At 46.3% G+C, this 23,950-nt stretch overlaps 1 protein-coding gene across 1 annotated transcript in view; it reads left to right on the top strand.

Annotated features, from left to right (window-relative positions):
- Positions 1-1,282: 1,282 nt before the first annotated feature.
- LOC149361086 (uncharacterized) overlaps positions 1,283-23,950 on the top strand; it is a 57,947-nt gene continuing 35,279 nt past the window's right edge. The window contains exons 1-2 of the mRNA XM_089567991.1: positions 1,283-1,420; positions 23,603-23,809. Of these exons, the coding sequence (XP_089424117.1) occupies positions 1,283-1,420; positions 23,603-23,809 (345 nt within the window). The remainder of the gene's footprint in view (positions 1,421-23,602; positions 23,810-23,950) is intronic.

The raw sequence follows: 23,950 nt of genomic DNA on the forward strand, positions 1-23,950 counted from the left end.
GCATCACAGCTGAGGTTTCCACTGAGTCAAATGCTTTCTCGTAATCAATGAAGGCTATATATAAGGGTTGGTTATATTCTGCGCATTTCTCTATCACCTGATGGATAGTGTGAATGTGATCTATTGTCGAGTATCATTTACGAAAGCCTGCCTGATCATTTGGTTGACTAAAGTCCAAGGTTGTCCTGACTCTATTAGCGATTACCTTAGTAAATACCTTGTAGGAAGCGAACAATAAGTTGATTGGTCTGTAATTCTTCAAGTCCTTGACGTCTCCTTTCTTATGAATTAAGATAATGTTAGCGTTCTTCCACGCTTCTGGTACTCTCGAGGTCACAAGGCATTGCTTATACAGGGAGGCTAGTTTTTGTAGCACAATCTCTCCTCCGTCCTTCAACAAATCTGCTGTTACCTCATCATCACCAGCTGCTTTCCCTCTTTGCATTGCTCCTAAGGCTTTATTTACTTCCCCCTTCGTTACTGGCAGGATGTCCCATTGCTGTGCTCGACTGCCTCCCTCCGTAACTTGATGCTTACATTCGCTACTGTATAGATTTGTGTAGAACTCTTCGGCTAATTCAACTATCTTATCCATATTGCTTACGACATTGCCTGTTTGTCTTTTAGCGCATACATCTAGTTTTACCTATGCCAAGCTTTCTCCTCGCTGATTTTAGGCTACCTCCGTTCCTTAGAGCATGCTCGATTTTCTCCATGTTAAACTTTCTTATGCTCAATAAATTGAGAGCCCCTCTGTATTTGCTTCAGCGCTTGTGCACTGAGTGATATCCGGGACACTTTTCAAACGCACCGAGTGGATAATTTGCTCCCTAAATAGAATTGGTACCTTAGCAGTATGCACCCTTGTGTCCGACTATATTGACCTCTGCACTGCAGATCACAAGTCCACTGCGACACGGGCCGCCGCTGCGGCACAGGCCGACGAAGCGCCCAAAGACGAGGGAAGCGGCAGCACTGCAGACAGAGGCTCTGGTCACTGAGCGGGCAGCGGCAGAGGAAAGGGCGCACGTCGCTGCTCAAGAGGCGGCTTTGGCGCTGGCTCGGGCAGCAATGCAGGTACTGGCCACAGTTCCGAACCAGGAAGCAGCAGCCCAGGCACTGGCTAGGGCCTCTATCCAGGAAGGAGTGGCCCAGGAACTGGTTAAAACCATCTACGCGTGAAGCAGCCGTTCAGGCGCTGCCAGCAGCATATGCCCAGGAACCAGTGGCTTCACAAGTGGCTGTCCCAGCGCCATATTCAGGACCTTCGCCTGCGGCGTTCATGTGGTCGACAGTGCCACCTGAGGCGGCAGCTGCCCCGGGAGACGCCATGTCTGCTGAGCAGCACCGGTCGCAGCATGACCAGGCCTGGCGGCGAGCTTCCGAGATCGACATCGGACCTGAGAGCCAGAGCACTCTGGTGTGTATGCCGCTATAGTCAAAGAGTAGGGACTTCAACCCAGAGGGTGGCGAGGGCGGTGACTGTGGGATTTCGCTGAAGAGCGAAATGTTTTTTTTTTTCTTGAGATACGTTCGAAAAGCGGACAGTTACGCAGATACGAAGCATGATTCGTAAAAGCAACCCTCTGGTGTGTAGATTGCGGCCGTACTAGACGAGCCCAGATACACTCTTGGCGTGTTTCCAATTAAGCAACGCGCGGGAATTGTGACGAAAGAGCACGAACAAAGAAAGATAGGAGGATTGTTCATGGTATGTAGTTTATGGGGCTTTAACGTCCCAAAGCTACTCAGGCTATGACGGACGCCGTAGTGAATGGCTCCGGAAATTTCGACCACCTGGGGTTCCTTAACGTGCGCTGACATCGCACAGTACACGGGTCTCTAGAATTTCGCTTCCATCAAATTTCGACGGAGGCAAAATTCTACTGGTCTCTGTAGGGTGCATGTCAGTGCACGTTAAAAGGAGGCACACAGAAACGGTGCTCTCACAAGATCAAATCAAATGAAATCAAATTTATTTTCCTTCGTACAGAGTACAAGGATGGAGCAGCCATAAAAAGCTGCTGCTGCACAGCAGCTTGACGAGGCGACTGCCCCACTCACAACAGCAGCATTGGCTCACTAGACAGCGTCATATTCAAAGAAGTAACATGAATGTCAAATGGTTATCTCAGAAGAGGAAAACAAAAGCGTCAATCGCTACATATGAGTAAACAGGAAACAAAATGACCAAAAGTTCACACAGGCCTCAAAGAACTGGCATCATGGAGGCACAGTCAGAGGCTTATAAAGTAAAATGCATCACAAAAACATTTGTTTCAACAATTTCCAGGGCAGTTTGGTGACATCAAGATATAAAAGTTGATTCAAATTCACTCCGAAATAAATCAGGAAAACGAACCAAACACCGCTGCAGCACGCCAATATATGCTAAATGTGAGTGCTGGTGCCATTTCTTTATTGCCTTACTCATCTATTTCTTTATCATTTTACCTGTTATTCCTCAAGTGCCCTTTGGGGCAGATTACACCAGGGGTGGCATGGCAAAAAATGGCATTATACATTATTTGCAATGATCGACAATGGTTTTCATCGATGAATGTCCTTCCTGGATGTCGGATATGAATAGTCGATGGTTGATGATTGCGGCCAGTTCAGTCTGTAAGTGATTCCAATCGCGGGCAGTCTTTAAGGAAAACCTTTTGCTGGAATGTTGTGGTATGGGCACGTTCGGGTGGTTATGGCGGAAAATGTGATGCGCGTAGGATGGTTTGATTGGCTGCTGGAATCCTGTGAAAGAATTTATGAAATAGACATAGACATGCTGCGTTACGACTGTTGAAAACTGCAATCGTGATTTCAGCCATTAGTAGCTCGTATGATAAGAGCAGTCACATGAGATAAACTTGGCGGCACGATTCTGCATTCAGTCAATGGTATTAATTATATTAGTCTGATGGGTATCCCAAATAGAGTTAGCATATTCGAGTTCTTGTGTGACGAACGTCCTGTAAGCCAGTGATCTGAGAGAGCTGGGTGCTAATGTAAGGTTACGCCGAAGGCACTCAAAGACGCTGTTTGCAGAGTTAGTTATGTGGGTGATATGGACAGTTATGGGGGTGATTTGTATGTAAGCGAGCAAAAGTTAAAGCGATGGTGAAAGGAAATCGGTGAGATACTGAAAAAGGAGACATCAGCCACTGGTCACACAAACGCTGCACTCGTAAAAGGCCAGTTTGGAGGGCGATGGTGTCCAATGGATTTGGTATAGGGCGGTTTATGACACAATGATTAACGAAGATTCGGATGTCAAAAGAAATTCAGTTGTAGATCCATTAAAGGGACACTGAGGAGAGCACTATTAATATTTTTTTTTATAGTAAAATCCGATAGTTCGGCATGTCATGGCTTTGTTGCCACTTGGCCGGCAGCGAAAGATGCATTTATTTCTAAGAAATTTGGATTCGAAGTTGAAAAAGTTTTTCCCGCCGCTCTGATTCAAACTTGGGATTCGTCTATGACGACACAGGACTAAGAGACGTGAAACATGACGTGCACATGACGTAACGCAGACTCCGTGATTTCTGGCTGCCAGCAGTGCGGCCTAGCAGCAGCCGAAAAGAAAGCTACCGCCGGCCGCACGTTGAAAGCATCTATCGGCTATTGCGGCCGTCGCTACAGTCGCTTCGATTACGTTTGCACTGGCGTTTTGCCAGCGTTACGATGGATCTCGTTCTCGAAGTCGTCAACGAAGTTCTCGCAAATAGACACCTTTAGCATACCGTGTACCTTGTTACCGCTAGCGGAATACCGGGAGCCCGCCTACCGCCGGAAAACAGGCGCTGATTTGTCCCGATGCTTCAGGAGCGCCCGTAGCAGACGGGCACGTGGCGCCATCTGGCGATGTCAAGGAGATTTGCGCATGCATTGGCTGCGCCTCAGTGATGCATGGTTTCTCGGTTCCTGGTGTTGCTAGAACCATTCGTTCTAGCAACACTGTTTTGTTCTATGATCTCATCACGCTTGTACTTGCGAGTTTGGCCTGTGGCGGCGATACCTGTATTTTGGTTCTTGCTCTTTTCTACGTTACAAGAGCTTTGTTGTCAGTATGAGTGGCGTTTTTGTAATCAGGAGCTGGTATTCTGTCGATACAAGCCAACTTCAATTTCTCCTCAGTGTCCCTTTAATATATATGGTAAAAAGAAGGCAGGGCCCTGGAGGAAGGGATGTTAGAAGGGATTATGAGCGACATTTAGCATGGACAAGCTGATGACGGCCAGTTAAAACGACACACATCCAGTGAACGATCTCGAGATGGATTCAGATTGGTTAGTTTGTGAATTACGTGGCCATGCGGAACTTTATAGAACTACGTTTTCGAAGTTTAGCAACAGAGCATCATATGGAACATAGTGGTCTGAGTACAAGTGCAAATCATGTAGAAGGAGGGCAAGCTGCGTTTCACATGAACGACCTTTGAGGAAAATATGCAGACTAAGAACGAAGAAATTTATGGAACTTATTAAGTTGCATCACGGGAGTATAAAGAATGATCCATGAGCTCGCAAAAAACACACCTGACTGAAATCTGGCAATAATTCTAGGGGGAATAACTTATTTTTTTAGATACTAGGATGACTTTACCAATCCGGAAATCACGTGGTAATGATTCTGTTGTAACAACTGCTGGAAAATGCCTTGCAGAATGAAGCTGCTGATATTTTAGTATTCTTGAGCACCTTTACACTATTGCCATCAATAACCGAGGACGAAGTATTGGTTATGAGTCAATAATTTTAGCAATGCGATGCGATTCGAAAGAAGTGCTTTCCATTATCAGATGATCAAAAATGGAGTGTCAGGAACGCTTTCGGCAGGTTCATTGATGAAGACAGAAGAAAAGGCAGAGTTAAGCATACAGGCAACATTTGATTCACTACCGAGATTTCAGGAACCGGCGAGAATTATCGCAAGTGAAACGCGATTTCAAATTTTTATTGTCTCCACCACTACTCTTGTGGTCAGCATGCATTGCTAGAACCACCGTCTTGGCGTGAAGTTTTTTTTTTTCAGATCAAATTTTATTCGTCTGTATGCGTACACACTCTTAATTTCTGATCTGCCTAAGCGCATTTTGCTTGTTGGCTGATCAGGTAGCAGGTGGAGAAATACCTCTATAGGCATACATTTCTTGTCTAAACAGTCATGCTAACATACAGAAAAAAAAATCAACACAAAATAGCACATACTAAAGAACTCAAGCTATACACAGGGCAATACATTTTCACACCAATTTCTTATGTCATTCATCATCCTACGTTTGTTACTTGCAATACATAGCTCATCGGGAATTCCATTAAATACAGCCGGTATATAATAACTGCGCATCTTTTTACCATAGTTTGTGTAAACCCGTGGCTTAAAGAAACGTTCCGTTTTTCTTAAGGTGACATCTTTCTTTATGGGAGTATTATATTCATTCAAATAATAATACCGTGTTAACACAACAAGGTGAAATAGTTAACGAATCTGAAGGATGCCTAACTCATCGTATTTCTCTTTCATATCAACCGAGTGTAGTTTTGGTGCCGTACGATATAGTGTTCACTATTCTCTTTAGGATAACATTTAATGTTTCTTTCTTGTATTCGGAGCAGTTACCATATAGAGTAATGCCGTACTTTAAAACAGGTTCTACTAATGCTGTATAGATCAGTCGTCTAAGATGAAGCGCAGCTTTACCACGAAGGTAATACATCATAGCTGCAATGCCCCTTATCTTTCTAAAGAGGTAGACGATGTGGTTGCTCCATGTAAGGTTTTGGTCAAAGTGGATACCCAGATACAGAACTGTTCGTTCTATTTGCATATCTTTACAATTACACTGGTAACAATGGGATGTATGAACATACAGTGGTTGGTTGAAAGCCACAATTTTATGAGGATTTTTGAAGCATGCCAGCTTTGTTTTGTTCACGTTTAAAAAAATGAAATTTTGCGAGAACCAGTCAACGACTCCACTTATATCTATTTGAAATGATTCCACACCTGAACGATAATCAGTAGCTTCAAGCGCTAACGCTGTGCCGTCAGCGTATTGAAAAACGTTTGACTTAAGCTTTAATAAACCCAAATCGGAGACATATATGTTAAAAAGTAGAAGGCCAAGTGTACTTCCTTGAGGTATGTACACCGAATTTAACATTTTTTTAAATCTCCGTGCGTATTATCAAGCATTACACACTGCAATCTACCTGTAAAATAATTGACAAAAAACTTGTTAAAATGACCGCGGAACCTAAGTGAGCTTAATATTTCGAGTAGTAGTGTATGATCTATTTATTTATTTATTTATTTATTTATTTGTTTATTTATTTATTTACAATACCCCTAAGGGCCCTCGTGCGAGGGTATTACATGGGGGGGGCGATACAAGCATAAAAATATGGCACAGGCACTTGAAACAAAATACACGAAATAGTGAATTAAAGCTAGTAATGTACACAAATAACACAACAAACAACGCAGACTAAAATACTCAGTAAATGCACATAATACAACAAAAATACCAAATCTGTTAGTCCATGGTTTGCTTTAACGAATGCTGAAACGATTGTAGGTTAACCTCAGTAGCTATGTGTGATGGCAAGTTATTCCAATCTATTATAGTGCGAGGAATTAATGATTTCGCGTAAAGCAATGAACGGCATGTGATGCGTTTTATTTTGTTATCGTGGTCGCGGCGTGTGTGGCAAAAAGAAGTCGTCGTGGAGGGCGGGATGGTGATACAGTTTGTGAAGTAAGGTTAGGCGAGCGAAATGGCGTCCACTTGATAGCGGTTCCAACTCGCCACGTTGTTTTAATGCTGTAACACTGTTGATGCGTGAATAATCTGAAAATATGAAGCGAACAGCACGGTTTTGCAAGGATTCAATGTTGTTTATGATGTAAGCTTGTTGAGGGTCCCATATGGCAGAAGAATACTCAACTTTCGGGCGGATTAGCGTGATGTAAGCAAGTTTTTTTAAGTGTGAAGGCGCGTCTTTGAGATTACGCCTAAGAAGGCCGAGTGCGCGATTTGCTGATGCTAAGATTGTGTTAATATGGTGATGCTAAGTTAGGTCACCCTGAAAGTGAACTCCTAGGTACTTGTAAGTTGTTGTAAGTTCTACTCTATCGTTATTGAGGAAGTAAGCTGTAGTAATTCGAGTGGAACGGTTAGTAAACGACATTAACTGTGTTTTAGATGTATTTAGAGACAGCCAGGAGGAACACCAAGCCGTTACAGCGTCAAGATCAGTTTGAAGTGAATGGCGGTCGGTTTCATTAGTAATATTACGATATATTACACAGTCATCCGCGAATAACCTAATTTGGGACTATACACACTTGGGTAGATCGTTAATAAAAATTTAAAAAAAGCAGAGGGCCAGTACACTTCCCTGGGGGACTCCAGATGTTACGGGGACAGAAGACGAGTTAAAGCCGTTGACTGAGGTGAATTGTTTTCTGTTATAGAGGAATTGTTTTATCCATGAAATAACGTTGGGATGGAGATTTAAGTCTGTCAATTTTGGTTTGGAGCCTGTGATGGGGAACGCGATGAAAAGCTTTAGAATAGTCTAAGAATACTGCGTCAACCTGTAAGCCAGCGTCTACTGCGGAAAATATGTCGTTAGTAAATCCAGCGAGTTGTGTGTCGAATGAATAACCCCTGCGAAAACCGTGCTTCTATTTGAGAATGATATCGTGCTCCTCTAGATAATTAATTACTTGAGTATGAATTATGTGTTCCAGGAGTTTACAGATGTTGCTGGTTAATGAGATAGGACGATAGTTAAGTGAAATGGTGCGCTCTTCGGATTTGAGAATGGGTATTACTTTCGCTGTACGCCAGTCATCAGGAATTGTACCAGATGATAATGATTGTGAAAAAAGTGATGTCAATACTTGATAGAGGTTTAGAGAGGCATTTTTTAGTATTTTGTTATTCAATCCAAGGTGATCAGAGCTAGTAGTAACTTTGAGGTTATTCAAAAGGGCAAGAATGCCTGATTCACTAATGATAATTTCTGGCATGGAAGTGACGGAAGATGGATGTAACATGGGCGAGGAAGTAATGTCTTCATGGGTGAACACTGAAACGAATGCGTCGTTAAGAAGCTGTACACACTCAGTTTTAGTTACTGGATCACCGTCAGGACTAATTAGTACGATTTCGGGGTGAGAACTCGGATTGATGACGCGCCAGAATCTGAGGGGTATTGGTTAACATGGTGGACAGGTCGTTACTGAAGAAATGATGACGAGTTGTTTTAAGCAGTGACTGATATTCGTAATCGCAATGCCTGTACTTTGTCCATGACGATGGACGACCTGTTTTGACTGCTTGGCGGTACAAGCGTTTTTCTTATTATTAAGACGACGAAGGCGATTTGTCAACCACGGTGCATTTTTATGATATCTGATGGTGATGACTGGCACAAACTGGTCAACAAGAGTAGTCAATGTGTCCAATTTGTTTCGACTGGGCGAGATGAAGAGTGAGCTAGGAAGTCCTCCGAAAATGATTGCAGTGCAGAGTTATTCCCATCGAAATTAGCGCAGTTGTAGCAATGAATTCGCTTAGTGGATGCTTTCTTTCTACCGAATGGACGAGTGATGTACCCGGTGATGATATCATGTTCGGATAGGCCTTGTAAATGCAAGATATCGGAACAAACCTCAGGGTTATTTGTTAGAACGAGATCAAGAATCTTTGCCGTTGTGGCGGAGCGGCGGGTAGGATCAGTGATATGTTGAACAAGCGAAGAATCTAAGCAGGTATGAAGGAACATGTGAGCTTCCTGGTCACTGGGGTTAACAGTAAGATTAGGCCAATCGATGTTTGGGAAGTTAAAATCACCAAATGCAAGGAAAATGGAGTTAGGAAAACGCACATATAAGTCACTCAATAATCTATGAAATTCACCTGAAAATGTGGCAGTCATATCTGGCGGTCGGTAGATGGCAGCAATAACATCAACAATACCGATTTTGCACCGTATCCAAACACATTCAAGAAAAGTAGTGACAGTGATGGGGACAGCAGATATTTCTTTCTTTGTAGCAATAAGGACTCTACCACCTTTTTTATTTTTCCTATCACAACGAAAAAAGCAAAATTCGGATTCACTGAGAAGAATGTTAGCATCCAGAATAGAATCGTCCAACCAAGTTTCAGTTAATATCAGAACTGAAGCGCACGTTGAATCGACGAGAGAAGAAAGAGCAACAGATTTTGAAAGTACACTTCGGATATTAGTGAAAAGGAAACTACTGCTATTCTCTGAATTAAGATGAGTGTTCAACGAGGATGATGAAGACGCTGGAACAGATTAGGTGGCTGTTGGAACCGGTCAGTCGGTCGTGGAAAGACTAACTGGCACCGCTCGGCCACTGGCGACATCCCACGGATACGTATCCTTATTGATATGCAATTTATCGAAAGCCAAGCGCACGCGGTCACCATCTTTTTTAATCGTTTTCGAGAACTGCAGCAGCTGGCGGCGTTTGTTAAGGACAGCAGGCGAATAATCACGTCCGATGCTAAAATCGGTTTCCTTTAGCTTGCGGCCGTGTGAAATGCCTTAGTTAAGTCCAGAAATTAGGCTAACACGATGTGATTATTTTCTAGTGCATTGCAAACATAGTCAGAAAATTCTTAAAGAAGTGTAGTCCTACTTCTATTCCTTGTGAAGCCAGATTGCGCAGCATTGTTTAAGGAGTATTTTTCACAGAATGATTCCATAACATATACAACATGATTTTCCATAATATGTGCTATTGATGACTGCATTGCGATCGGCCTGTAATTTGTAAAATCACCTTTCTTCCCGCCCCGCCGCGGTGGCTCAGTGGCTATGGTGCTCGGCTGCTGACCCGAAAGACGCGGGTTCGATCCAGCCGCGGCGGCTGAATTTCGATGAAGGCGAAATTCTAGAGGCCCGTGTACTGTGCGATGTGAGTGCACGTTAAAGAACCCCAGGTGGTAGAAATTCCCGGAGCCCTTCACTACGGCGTCCCTCATAGCCTAAGTTGCTTCGGAACGTTAAACCCCAATAAAACCAAACCTTTCTTCCCGCGTTTGTACATCTGTCTGACAACAGATATTTTAAGTTCTTTGGGGATATCACCAGTTTCAAATATACCATTCAATATGTTCATAAGCACTTCATTCAAAGCGTCAAATTTTCTGTAAAGATCTCTCAGACGAATGTCATCATACCCAGGTGTGTTGAACTGCTTCATTCTGCACATAATGCTTCATAGCTCGTCCACTGATATCAGTGGCAGATATGCAGTACGCACACATGTCCGCTTCAGGTCGATGCGGTACAGGCCTACTGACTGCTATATTCCGCAACTTTTCTGTTGTGTGTATAAACACGTCATTAAATTTATCACACAGCACTTTCACGTTCTCTTTTGGAAAATTTTTCTTTACTGCTTCATCAACGGAAGCCTTTTTCTGTCTAACCATCAGTTCAATGACAATTTGCCATGTTTCCTTTCCGTCATGTTTGTTCAGTGAAAACAGTCGTGAATAAAAGGATCTTTTCGCCAGTCGCATTTTCGAGGTTACTTGATTCCGCAATGCGCGATACTCATCTCTTCGAGCTTTATCTTCAGGTTGCTTCCTACATTTTTGCCACGCTTTATCTTTCGCACAGCACAACTCTGCTATCTCATGAGTTATCCACTTCTAGTCTGGTCTCCTTATTTTGATGTTAAGAGATTTAGTTGAGTGTGCATAGAGGTTGTGAAAGACTTCTATAGTTTTGTGTCGTGTCCGGTCGCTGTGTTGAATGCAGCGAAAGACGCACACGGTACTTTTAGACTTCGTTTATTTAAAGCTGAAGAGGGTGCGACCAGCGTCGACCGAGGCAGCAGCCGAACTGGCCGCCCGAAGAAAGGAGGGAGCTGAGAAGCGTCCACGGGAGGGAGTGGCTTCCCAGAACAGGAGGAGGGTGCGGGGGCGCACCGTGGGGGGGCATCTGGTGACAGCGTGCGACGAGGGGCAACTGTCGTGGTCGTTAGGAGGAGGATTGAGTGGTCGTTAGGAGGGGAATGCGAGTGGTCGTTAGGAGGGGGCGCACACACACAAAAGCAATACGGGGACACAACACTTCCTTCCCCCTTAGAAAGTTGCCTGGTATCGTGCAGGGGGTCGGCGCTCACGCGTGGAGGCGCGCTGGCTTTGTGCGCTCGGGGGAGAAACACTTGTAGGCTGGCTGTTGTTCGCTGTGTCTCCTAGGGTCCTGGGCGAAGTCTCTTCTTCCGGGAAGAGGTGCCAGGCTATGTGGGAAAATGGTGCACGTGTTCTCTCCGCTGGCGGACAGCTCTCAGACGGCGTCGTAAATCTACGCAGCTGGTTGAGATGTCGGCGTGCTACTGTGCCATGTATGTTGACGAGCCAAGAGCGCAGGCCTATGCGTCTGACAATTGTAGCTTCCTCCCAGCGTGGCTTTTTCAGAAACTGTCGGGCGAGGACGCGCTGCCCCTCATTAAGCGTGCCGCAGCGCGGAATTGCTTTTTCTTCCCGGAACGTCTCTGCCTTTGGCTCGGGGAGGATGGCTGTGAGCTGGGTTCGCATTTCACGCTCGAACATCATTTTCGAGGGGGTCTCGCCTGTTGTGCTCTGAACCGTCGTGTGCGGCTTGAAGAGAAAGCGCGCAAGGCGGCGCTGCAGCGAGCCTGTCTGATCTCTTTCAAGGGCGCGTTTTAGCTCGGCTACGTAGCGCTCGGCTTGTCCGTTTGTCGCTGGGTGGTAGGGGGCCGATGTAACTGATGAGATCCCGTTGTCGCGATAAAACTTGAGGATCTCCGCAGACACAAACGGTGTTCCGTTGTCCGACACTACCTTGCGCGGCAGGCCGAACGTTGCAAATAGTGATCGGAGGTTGTCAATGACTGCTGCCGAAGTCGTCTGTCCCATTTGCCTTATCTCAAGCCACTTTGTGTAGGCATCTACGACCACAAGGAAAGTGCAGCCCTCAAATGGTCCTGCAAAATCAATGTGCAGTGTGTGCCATGGTGTGTCTGGCTTTTCCCATTCTGGGACAGGAGCTTTCGGCGGGGCGCTCCGGCTGCTCTGGCAAGGCTTGCATTCTCGCACCACTGTTTCGATGTCGTTGTCAATGCCAGGCCACCACATGTAGCTTCTGGCACACTTTTTCATTGCAACGATGCCCCGATGTCCGGCGTGGATGAGAGACATAGCTTGTGCGCGTAGTTCTCTCGGCATCACAACTCGGGACCCAAATATGATGCAGCCGCGATGGGTGCTCAACTCTGTAGATCGCCTGCGGTAAGCGTCGAAGTTGTCCCCTTTGAGTTTATGCACGTTGCCTTGTTGAACAGCTGTGTAAACTAGCCGGAGAGCTGCGCACTTCTGCGTAGATGCTGCAACTGTGCCTGCTGTAAGCGGAGGTTCTGGCAGTGCTTCGAACATCAGAACGTCTCCTGGTGGAAATGGTTCGTAAACAGTTGCGTCTAGTGGCAGACGGCTTAGCGCATCGGCGTTTTGATGTTTACCAACCATGTTCTGGCTCGGCGTCTGGTGTATGCCGCATATCATCACGCCTAGTGGAGAAAACCAGTTTCTCCCTAGAAGGCTTGATCCTGTGCCCTTCACAACAAGCAGAGGTAGCGTATGGGTCTGGCCGTTGTAGTTAACCTGCACGTTGGCAGAGCCCAATAGTGGCAGATTCTGTCCTGACCACGTTCGCAGGTGCGTGTCGTCTTGTTGCAGGGCGGGTGCGTCAGATGGCCATGAAGTTCGGAACGTGTCCTCACTGATCAGAGTACAGGCTGCGCCGGAGTCCACCTCGAACTTAATCAGCTGGTGATGTACGCTTACTTCTGTAAAAATCTTCGGTCGCGTGCCGAGATTCATGGTGTTCAGGTCGTACAACACAGATGGTGTTGCTGATGTTGTTCCATGGAGATCAGATAGCGGCGTATTCTCTGAGGCGTTGACGCTGTGATTAGGCTGGGAAGGTGACTTTATCTTGGCAAGTCTCCGTTTCGTAATGCATGCTCTTTCGATATGCCCTCGCTTGTGGCAAAAATTACACGTGGCTGACTGGAATCGACATCCCTGGGGGTTGTGTTGGTCGTCACACCGCCAGCAGCGTTGTGCCTTTTTGTCCGATTTTACAACAACAGAAGGCTTGCGCACCTGGTTGCTTGTCTGGTGTACCGGCTCGGTGTTCCGGCGAATCCCTCTCTGCTGGTGACCGGCGCTCTCCGCTCGAACGGCGATGTCGTAAGCTTTGCTGAATGTGAGGTCCTTCTCAGCGAACAGGCGCTGCTGCAGTGACTCGTCACTCAGTCCGCACACAAATCTGTCGCGTAACATCACGTCCAAGGGAAGCATGGTGGTGTTAGCAGAAGAAGCTGCGTCTCCCTCCTGCCCGGTAGCTGTTGTCGACAGCGTTCCAAAATTGCAGTCGGCAGCGAGCTTCTTGAGCGCGGCTACGTAGGCGCTCACAGTTTCTGCTCCCAGTTGATCTCGTCGTTGGAAGCGAGCCCGGCTGTAGACCTCGGATGGCCTTGGGTCGTAGTGCTTTTGCAGCGCTTTTACGATGTCGTCGTAAGACACTGCCGCTGGTGTGCTTGGCTGAATAAGGGCGCAGACAGTATCGTAGGTCTGCTCCCCGCACAGCGTCAGCAGGTTGGCCCTCTTCAAGGCTGGGTCTGTGATGTTGTTAGCTTCAAAGTAGAACTGAAGGCGTCCAACCCACGATGACCACGATGAGCCGTTGAATTTTGGTATCTGATTGGGAAACCCTCGCGTAGCCATGGCTTGTCAATAGCGTTGCGTAGCGCGGGTCGAATCCACTTTCTCGTCGCCACTGTCGTGTCCGGTCGCTGTGTTGAATGCAGCGAAAGACGCACACGGTACTTTTAGACTTTGTTTATTTAAAGCTGAAGAGGGTGCGACCAGCGTCGACCGAGGCAGCAGCCGAACTGGCCGCCCGAAGAAAGGAGGGAGCTGAGAAGCGTCCACGGGAGGGAGTGGCTTCCCAGAACAGGAGGAGGGTGCGGGGGCGCACCGTGGGGGGGCATCTGGTGACAGCGTGCGACGAGGGGCAACTGTCGTGGTCGTTAGGAGGAGGATTGAGTGGTCGTTAGGAGGGGAATGCGAGTGGTCGTTAGGAGGGGGCGCACACACACAAAAGCAATACGGGGACACAACATTTTGCTATATAAGCTGATATGATCTCAATCTTAAAAGAAACACCAGTTAACATTGCGAGTTAATTTGTCTACTTTTCTGTTATCTAGAACAGAACCTGTAATAATACTTCCATCAGTTGTATGATCCTCAGACATAATTGCAACCGTCACAAAGTCAGCTAGTTTTTGCTTGATAACTCCCGAAACATATTGCTGGTTTTGCAAACGAATAATTATGTGGTCAGTGCATGACTTGGTAATTTAACACCTAAGTATTCCTCTCTCGTACATCCATTAACTACATTCACAAGTCTAAATTCTGCCAGCAAATTGAGGTAATCAGCTGTGATACCTTTTGTCTCTTTCATAATGTCTGTTTCGGTCCCCTGCAACGATGAAGTACTTCTGATTCACATATTTATGAAAAAAATAATGCAGCTCATCTAGAAATGCACTGGCATTCAGATTTGGGGGCCTGTATATTGCACAGAAAGTCTAATCTGTACTTCCTTTAGAAATAGAAAGAGTGACCGCCTCTGCGTGAATGAAGCTGACGTTAATTCTATTCGTCATCCACTCATTTTTTATGAACAGCATAACACCGCCTCCTTTACGGTTTTCACGGCACAATGCGTACATGTGTACTCTGCAAATATAAATGCACATTTTCTCGACACATCTATATTTACCTCTGTGAGAATAACATCAAATGGAACCGCAACAGTCTTTAAAATCAATCCTCATTCATCCCAGTATTTATTCAAACTTCTGATGTCGACGTGCAGCAAACCGAGTTCGTGGTTCAAATCTGCATCGCTTTTTGGAGTTTCAACATGAACGTTCCACTCGCTAAATGAGTCAAAGGACGCCATTACGCTAGTTTATCAAGATCCCTATCAGAGTTGACACTAATTATCGATGCACCTTCACTTTTTCGGACAAGGATTTTGCCGTTGCTCACCTAGACGAATTCGAACCCTCGATCTTTCGCAAGCTTCTTGCAATCCGAAAGCAGCATTTTTTGAGTTCTTGTCAGCTTCTCATTTATGTAGATTTTTTCTGTTTTCAGCGCGCTTTTTCGCCAGCCACATGTCCCGTGTGGCTTGGTCCACGAAGCGAAGAATAATCGGCGCAATCTTATCTTTTTGTGCCTTGAGACGATGCAGCCCTTCTATCTTCTGTCACTCCGGTGTCTGTATATTCAACTTTTCACTGAGGTCAGTCAGAACTTGGTAAATAAAGGACCTGATCAGGGGCTTCAGCTATCCCGTGTATTTCTACATTTCTGCGCCTTGTGTACTGCTCTGCGCTTTCAACACAATCTTTCAGCCTGGCAAGCTCAATGCCCTTTTCAGCCAATTTTTCATTCAGTTGTTCAGTTGTTTTTTCTTTAGTTCAGCTATCTCGTTTTCATGACTGGTAATCTTTGACAAGAGTTCGTCGTATTTGGAAGCAAGCATTTCCATTGCTTTTTCTACTGCCTGTGTGGTAGCGCTCCGTTTGTCTACCTTGTTTTCAAGTGTTTCTAGACGGCTCAAATTTTTTGTAAGCTTCTGGCTGAGGCCTTCAATCAGAGTGTTCATAGCGGTTGTCTTGGGAGACGTGGGCCAACTACCCTGCATTGTCTCATCATTTTCGCTGCTTGATGTATTATCATCAGTACTTTGTTTCCCTGCAGTCAACACACTTCCTGGCCGATAATTTGCCTGAACCTATGTTCTTAAGACCTGATTTAGTTGTACCTGAGCATTTTAGGTGGAAAGACTTTTAACAGTTACTGCATGATAAAAACGTAGTTTTTTTTCCAAAACCCTTCGAACAAGAGAAACACTGCTGAAGAGCCATTGGTGAGTACAAAGAAGTTCACAAAAAAGGTGCAATCCAGTGGAGTGTAGAAAAAAAGAAAAAAAAGTGTCGCTTACCTAAGAGCAACAGGACAAGAATTAGCCCAACATTCGATGCTCCACCGGACTGCGGAGGGTCGCCTTTCGCTGCTTCCTTTCGTAGTGCCTAAATCCCGTGGTCCATGACGTCAGTTTCACTGTAGGCGGTGACAGCGAAGTTATCTGTCGTTGCTTTGGTGCTTCTATCTTGATTCCACGCTCCGGTCATGCAGCAGGATCATCTGGCCAGTAAGGGACACATCGGCGCCTAAGAGCAACAGGACAAGAATTAGCGCAACATTCGATGCTCCCCCGGACTGCGGAGGGTCGCCTTTCGCTGCTTCCTTTCGTAGTGCCTAAATCCCGTGGTCCATGACGTCAGTTTCACTGTAGGCGGTGACAGCGAAGTTATCTGTCGTTGCATTGGTGCTTCTATCTTGATTCCACGCTCCGGTCATACAGCAGGATCATCTGGCCAGTAAGGGACACATCGGCGCCTAAGAGCAACAGGACAAGAATTAGCGCAACATTCGATGCTCCACCGGACTTCGGAGGGTCGCCTTTCGCTGCTTCCTTTCGTAGTGCCTAAATCCCGTGGTCCATGACGTCAGTTTCACTGTAGGCGGTGACAGCGAAGTTATCTGTCGTTGCTTTGGTGCTTCTATCTTGATTCCACGCTCCGGTCATGCAGCAGGATCATCTGGCCAGTAAGGGACACATCGGCGCCTAAGAGCAACAGGACAAGAATTAGCGCAACATTCGATGCTCCACCGGACTGCGGAGGGTCGCCTTTCGCTGCTTCCTTTCGTAGTGCCTAAATCCCGTGGTCCATGACGTCAGTTTCACTGTAGGCGGTGACAGCGAAGTTATCTGTCGTTGCATTGGTGCTTCTATCTTGATTCCACGCTCCGGTCATACAGCAGGATCATCTGGCCAGTAAGGGACACATCGGCGCCTAAGAGCAACAGGACAAGAATTAGCGCAACATTCGATGCTCCACCGGACTTCGGAGGGTCGCCTTTCGCTGCTTCCTTTCGTAGTGCCTAAATCCCGTGGTCCATGACGTCAGTTTCACTGTAGGCGGTGACAGCGAAGTTATCTGTCGTTGTTTTGGTGCCTCTACCTTGATTCCACGCTCCGGTCATGCAGCAAGATCATCTGGCCAGTAAGGGACACATCGGCGCCTAAGAGCAACAGGACAAGAATTAGCGCAACATTCGATGCTCCACCGGACTTCGGAGGGTCGCCTTTCGCTGCTTCCTTTCGTAGTGCCTAAATCCCGTGGTCCATGACGTCAGTTTCACTGTAGGCGGTGACAGTGAAGTTATCTGTCGTTGTTTTGGTGCCTCTACCTTGATTCCACGCTCCGGTCATGCAGCAAGATCATCTGGCCAGTAAGGGACACATCGGCGCCTAAGAGCAACAGGACAAGAATTAGCGCAACATTCGATGCTCCACCGGACTGCGGAGGGTCGCCTTTCGCTCCTTCATTTCGCAGTGCCTAAATCCCGTGGTCCATGACGTCAGTTTCACTGTAGGCGGTGACAGCGAAGTTATCTGTCGTTGCTTTGGTGCCTCTACCTTGATTCCACGCTCCGGTCATGCAGCAAGATCATCTGGCCAGTAAGAGACAAATCGGCGCCTAAGAGGAACAGGACAAGAATTAGAGCAACATTCGATGCTCCACCGGACTGCAGAGGGTCGCCTTTCGCTGCTTCCTTTCGTAGTGGCTAAATCCCGTGGTCCATGACGTCAGTTTCACTGTAGGCGGTGACAGCGAAGTTATCTGTCGTTGCTTTGGTGCTTCTATCTTGATTCCACTCTCCGGTCATGCAGCAGGATCATCTGGCCAGTAAGGGACACATCGACGCCTAAGAGCAACAGGACAAGAAAATACCAGAACTTTCGAAGCTCTACCGGACTGCGCAGGGTCGCCTTTCGCTGCTTCCTTTCGTAGTGCCTAAATGGCGTGGTCCATGACGTCAGTTTATCTGTAGGCGGTTACGGCGAAGTTATCTGACGTTGCTTTGGTGCTTCTATCTTGATTCCACGCTCCGGTCATGCAGCAAAATCATCTGGCCAGTAAGGGACACATGGGCACCTAAGAGCAACAGGACAAGAATTACCACAACTTTCGATGCTCCACCGGACTGCCGGAAGTTGGCGACAACAATAGGCTGTTAGATTCTCTAAGAAAAATTTGACGCACCTGTGCAGCCGACCTTGTTCCGCTATTTTAGCGAGAATTTCCACCACCGACCGGTGGCCCTCCGTATGCGCGGTTGTACAATGCGGGCACATCAAAAATGACGGCAAGCTTAGGCTCAACGAGATTCAAAGCTTGTCTAAGTTCACCAGATTCTGGGTGGGATTAAGACGAAAAACTCCTCCAATTTCCTTTTCATAGCGAGGCTGACAAGTCAGCTTCGCGTATTCGTGAAAAGCATGCACCGCAAGCCGACCTTTTATGGTTTCTCGGAGTAAAGATACAAATTGCTGCACGATCGGGTTATTTTATTTTTACACCCTGCCTACTAAGCAGAAGAAAACTTGCCTGTTTTACGCTGTCCTGTGGACACAAATTAATTCCTGAAGGTATGTTTTCTGTACTCTCTGCCTTCTTCAGGGTCGATAACTGAATTCCGGAACTGATTCTGACTGTGCGAAACATCTCTGAACGCAAGATTAAAGACCGGGCAACGAAATGGGAATTTTAGTTTTTAACTGCGCTGACATCTATTTTAAAAAGGCGCTTTACAAAAGGTGGGGCATAGGACATGTAAATGCAATTTGTGATTCAAGAAATGCATTTCATCTGCTTCACGTGACTTGAAAATAATGTCGCGTGCAAGCTTCTCTGCAAGCCTCCAGAGTGTCAACATAGTCGAGGATTTTGTAACAAAAACCAAGAAAAACTTGCAAGTTTGTTAATCACAAAAACTAGCGCTATCGCAGATGTTATAGGCTTTGCACGTTAGAGCACCTCTGCACAAGGATGAAATGAAAAATGTAAACAATTTTGGTCAGTATCAGCATATAAACTTCAATCCTTTTCGATGTGAAACTCTGGATTTGCCGCTGTTTCGTTCCGAAAACTTTTTCAAAAGGTTTTTCGCGCTTTTGATATGAAAATAACGCTTTCAAATGGTTATGCTGAGAATACAGCTCAAACGAAATTACAAGATTCATTGTGTGCAATCAGGGGTACCTCTGGGCTTCAGCACAAGCAAGTAAATGCGAATAACTAGCTTCTGTTGGAAGCACTCATGTGATGGCCTTCGTTTGGAGTGTTGACACTCCGCCAGCGGAAGAGAAAAAAAACTAGCTTAATTGTGTGGAGTGTATGATAGCCTTTGTGTCACTGCACCCTTCTAAATTTATGCATGGTAGCGAAATGGTAAGCGCCTACAGCACGCATAGCGACAGGGCAGCGGCTAGTATTGTCTGCCTCTGCTACTTAAGCGTAGTCAGTGCGCAAAAAATGGCAGCACGAACAAGAACCAGACACACACAGCCCTTACTGTCAACTTATAAGTTTATTCAAACTGTCGCCAATTCATACAACAATCACTGCAAGGAAAAACGAACTCTTGATGAGAAGAGCACACAAGGAGGTCTCCAAGTGACATGAAAGCCTATATTTACTATTTATTAGATAAGTGCTAAATTTCTTCATTTCCTAAAAGAAACTAGGGTGTCACACGTGGACCAGTGTGATTTGCAAGCAGCTGGACCTCTGACCGTCTCTATAAATCGGCTGGAATTTTTCTTTCCTTCGTACTTAACTGTGGGCAGCCAAGTTCTCAGATAAGACTAAATTGTCTGCTTTCTTTTTCTGTCCTTGTAGATGTACATTAACACATTTGTCCGTCTACCCGACATGAAAGGCATCACACGTGAAGGGTTAAGAAAAATTGCTCGATTTTCGAATAAAACAAACCGGTTTTGATAAATTACGTGGCACACAATCCGGGCAGCCTCCGAAGCACGAGGCGAGTTTACGTGCCTAGCCAAATTTATTAGTTTTGTTAAGAGGGAAAAATAAGTTGTTAACTCGGTGTTTATGTCCAATTTTCTTTATGTGGTCTGAAAAAGCGTCCAAAAACAGTGGAACCGCTTTCTTGTTACGTTAGTGAGTGCGTTCATTGAAAGATTGTCAGCGTCTGAAACTATAGTTGCAATTTTTTCCTTGAATGTTTGAGGTAACGAATGAGATGATAGCGCCGCGCATCCGATTCTTGTCTGTGCCGCCCTTATTAGTGTTTACCATAAACAACCAAGTAGCCCGAATTTCCCCCAGTGTAGTCTGCTCTTTAGCTTGTAATAGTCAATGGACAAAGCCGCTTACAACTAGTTCAACAAAACGCTGCAACTCTCACTGTAGCAAAGGGGCATCCGTGCTTCATGGGCGACGCATCTAATGATCACATCGTTATTGTCTTTTTCTGGTTTCAGGCCTTCGGATATCTTCTTATCCTTCGCTCTGAATGTGAAAGTAGTGCTGGGGAAGCAACAAATGTAGCCACGCTCAAACAGTCCGACCTAGGACGCTGAAACAGACGAAGAAAGCTCTGACAAGCGAATTTCACTAATTTGAATCCGTACATCACCAGGAACGGGCTAATTTTAGAGCACATCCCGTAGGCGCACGTTCCTGCCTTGAGCTGCGTGGCTTGGTGTAGGCCTCGGCATAATCGAAGAAACAACGCATCGGGGTATGAAAGAGAGCGAGCGTAGAGCGCAGCGCAGGGCAAATGACGGCGATAGCGGAAGACCGCGGGGAGGAAAGCATCAGCGTGCAGTGGACGCAGAGACTCAGCTGACGCGAGCTGCAGCGCCTACTCCCTTTCTCAGCGCCGCCGCCTGCTCCACAAATTTCGTGCCCGGTTCTTGCAGCAAAGTATGATTTAGTTTGATTATAGATCTGGCTCATTTCAATACAAAAAAACTGATATTTTCAAATGGCATGTGCACGGCCAATGGGAACAAGGAGATCAACAGATTGAATTTCTTTTTTTTTTTGCAGCCGATGAGCATTTTAGTTTTTAGAATGCGGTCACTGCAGTTACTAGAAGTTCATTTGATCTGATGGCTACACCGGAAACATTTGACTGCTGTAAGTTTTGAGGTCTTGATGTATCTCGAATGCGTGGATACGTTTCTGGAACTGCGGGAACATAGGCTACGCAAGGGAGATTTGCGCGAACCGAACAGCTTGACTAAAACAGTGGCATTCGTAACTCTCCGCCTGCCAATTTTTCACTGAGGCCATGGAGGCTATTAGCATTAAGAACGCCTCCCTTCTGCCTAAACATCAGGCGTGAAGCAGTTGCGCTGCCCATCACGCAAGGTGGCAACGAGCGCAAGCACTACTAACGTTGTTCATTCATTTCTCAATCGGCTCGTAGTGACGCTACGATCGTAGATCAGAATGTGGCCCTGTGCGGCCGTCGGCTTGGTCCAACGGTATGCAGTTTATCTCCTGGAGAGCATGAGGCACTTTATTTTACACCCTTCCATGCTACAGCTTACCTCAGACGCAATGAAGACCCTGAAGTTTTCGTCAAGGAATTCATATACGTACACAAAAGATTATCAATGTGCAATTGATAAAAACACGCGAACCATTGAGTAAAATTTTACCAAAAACGCATTGCTCTGATTCCGCACAGGCCTGCGTACTTTACTGAACTTTTTTTGTTCTTTGTTTTTTTCTGCTCTATCTTGCTCTGCGCTCACATGGATGGCGCAGATGACCTATTTAAACGACGCGTCTATGTATCTAGTGTACGCTACACGTGGCCATGTGTACACTGTACGTCATTACGTTACAAAGACAGGAGGCAAGTTTTCAAGGCGCGTTTGGGCCTGGATTCTTATAGAGGTAAACAGTGCAGAGGGAATTCAAAAGCTATGCGCTGAAAATCTGGGCCATAGGCCACGAGGCGGAACCTGCGAGAACGACCAGTGCACAACCTGCTGAGAGCATGGGCCTTGCTATATGATGATTCAGCCTGTTTTTAATTGGTCGTTACGTCGATCATGACGCCAGAAATAGACAGTAGAAGAACTGCATATTGGGCTAGTTCGTGTTGATTCATAATGGTGGTTGAGTAGCGCAAACACACACAGCCCAAGAAAGACACAAGACACACAAAGCAGCGCTGATATCAACGCTGGTTTGTGTGTCTTGTCTCTTTCTTGGGCTGTGTGTGTTTGCGCTTTTTAACCGCCATTATGAGCCAGAAAGATGATGCCGAAAAGCAAACGCCCAATCACGAGCACGGCTGGTCCGGCTGCGGCGCTACCGCTAGCCGCTCTGGTCAAGTCAGAAGCTATTCTTCCTCATACTTAGTTATTCGTCACTGTCAGCGGCGGTCCGTCTGTGTGTCATGGCCGTGGTACGCGTTATGCAAGTAAGTGCATAAGTAAATGCAAGTATGCATCAACTCCCATCACCTTCGTCGCCGTGAGCAGAAACAACAGTAGAGGACGAAATAAATCATTTCAACATACTGTTCCACACTTTTTCCTTCTTTTTTTTCCGCCAGCCTTTATCGCACTGGCTCCTCACCACTCACTAGAAACGTGAACCAGCCTACAGTTGACGAAAGATAGCAATATTCTTTTGGACAGTGCCCACGAACACTTGTCGCAATGAATGCGTCTCAACAGGCATGAAGCACTGTTATTGCTGCGTACAGCAGCGGATGTTGTACAGCACCTCCTGGAAGCGAATGGGCAACGTATAAAATTTTCTGTTGAAATGAACGGTGGCGCAACAAGGACACTAACAAGAAAAGGGACACCAAATGCGCATGTGGTGTCCCCTTTCTTGTTACTGTCCTTGTTGCAACCCCCGTTCATTTCATAATGCACCAACTCGCCCCTCAGGCCATTCTTTTTGTGTAGCTGTTTAAATCTTGGATGGGTACAAAGAAAACTTTGAACTCAAACAATTGATATGATTTGTTTTATGGGCAAATGGGGATGCCTTCTAGTAAGGTTCAGTCGCTGCCGTATAGTGGAACATAATTTATTATTGATCTTGAATTTTGTCCGAGCAGCAACTCGGTACTCCTCTTGCAACGAGTGGCGTCAAGGTGAACACATCACAATTAGTGTGACGTCACCAAACCCAGCGGTTATACAGAGGAGCAACCAGTACTTGCGACGACGCCGACGTCATCAGGAATGTGATAGTCGAAGTTTGGCGGTCGACCATGGCGGCAAAATGGACTTCAGGGCTGGCTACGATCGATGCGGAAACTGCCAGCACGAAATCATTTGTAATTATAAACGACGCGCACTGGTATTTGGAGCTGATGTGCTTGATTACTAAGCAGCAAGGCCTCTTTCAAGCCAAAAAGCGACACCCAAAAACTTTGCGTCCGCCTCCTACCGCGACACGTTTCTAAGCTCGTGAAACGTATGCCGTTTGCATTAAACTGTTCTGCAGTGACCACACACTCCCTTCAAGGAGTTAAAGAAGAGTTCTGAGAGGAATATGCGATTCCATGCTTCGATCTGCGCAGACCCTGAGCCCTCTGGGCGACAATCACAGCTTCTGCGTCTCCCTCCTGCTGACGGCACTTTCCGTGGGGTTCATCGTGCTGATAATACCGCTGGCTCTGTTCCTGGTGCCGTACTGGGCCGTAGTGGTAGGCAAGAACACGAGAGCACCTGGTGGCGCCATCACGCAGCCCACGTCACCGATACAGAATTCATCTACCTTGACTGCAGTAAGTGCCGCTGAAAAGGGGGGGTGTCAGGGGTGTGCCAGGACTGTCAGGGGTGTGCCAGGACTGTCCACAGGGCTCATCTATGAACAGGAGTCAGCATGTATGGAACTAAAAATGGTGTAAGCTGTTCTCTGGCGGCAG

The sequence above is a fragment of the Amblyomma mixtum genome, chromosome 2, assembly GCF_055824585.1.
Source record: "Amblyomma mixtum isolate Tamu chromosome 2, ASM5582458v1, whole genome shotgun sequence".
Taxonomy (NCBI): Eukaryota; Metazoa; Arthropoda; class Arachnida; order Ixodida; family Ixodidae; genus Amblyomma; species Amblyomma mixtum.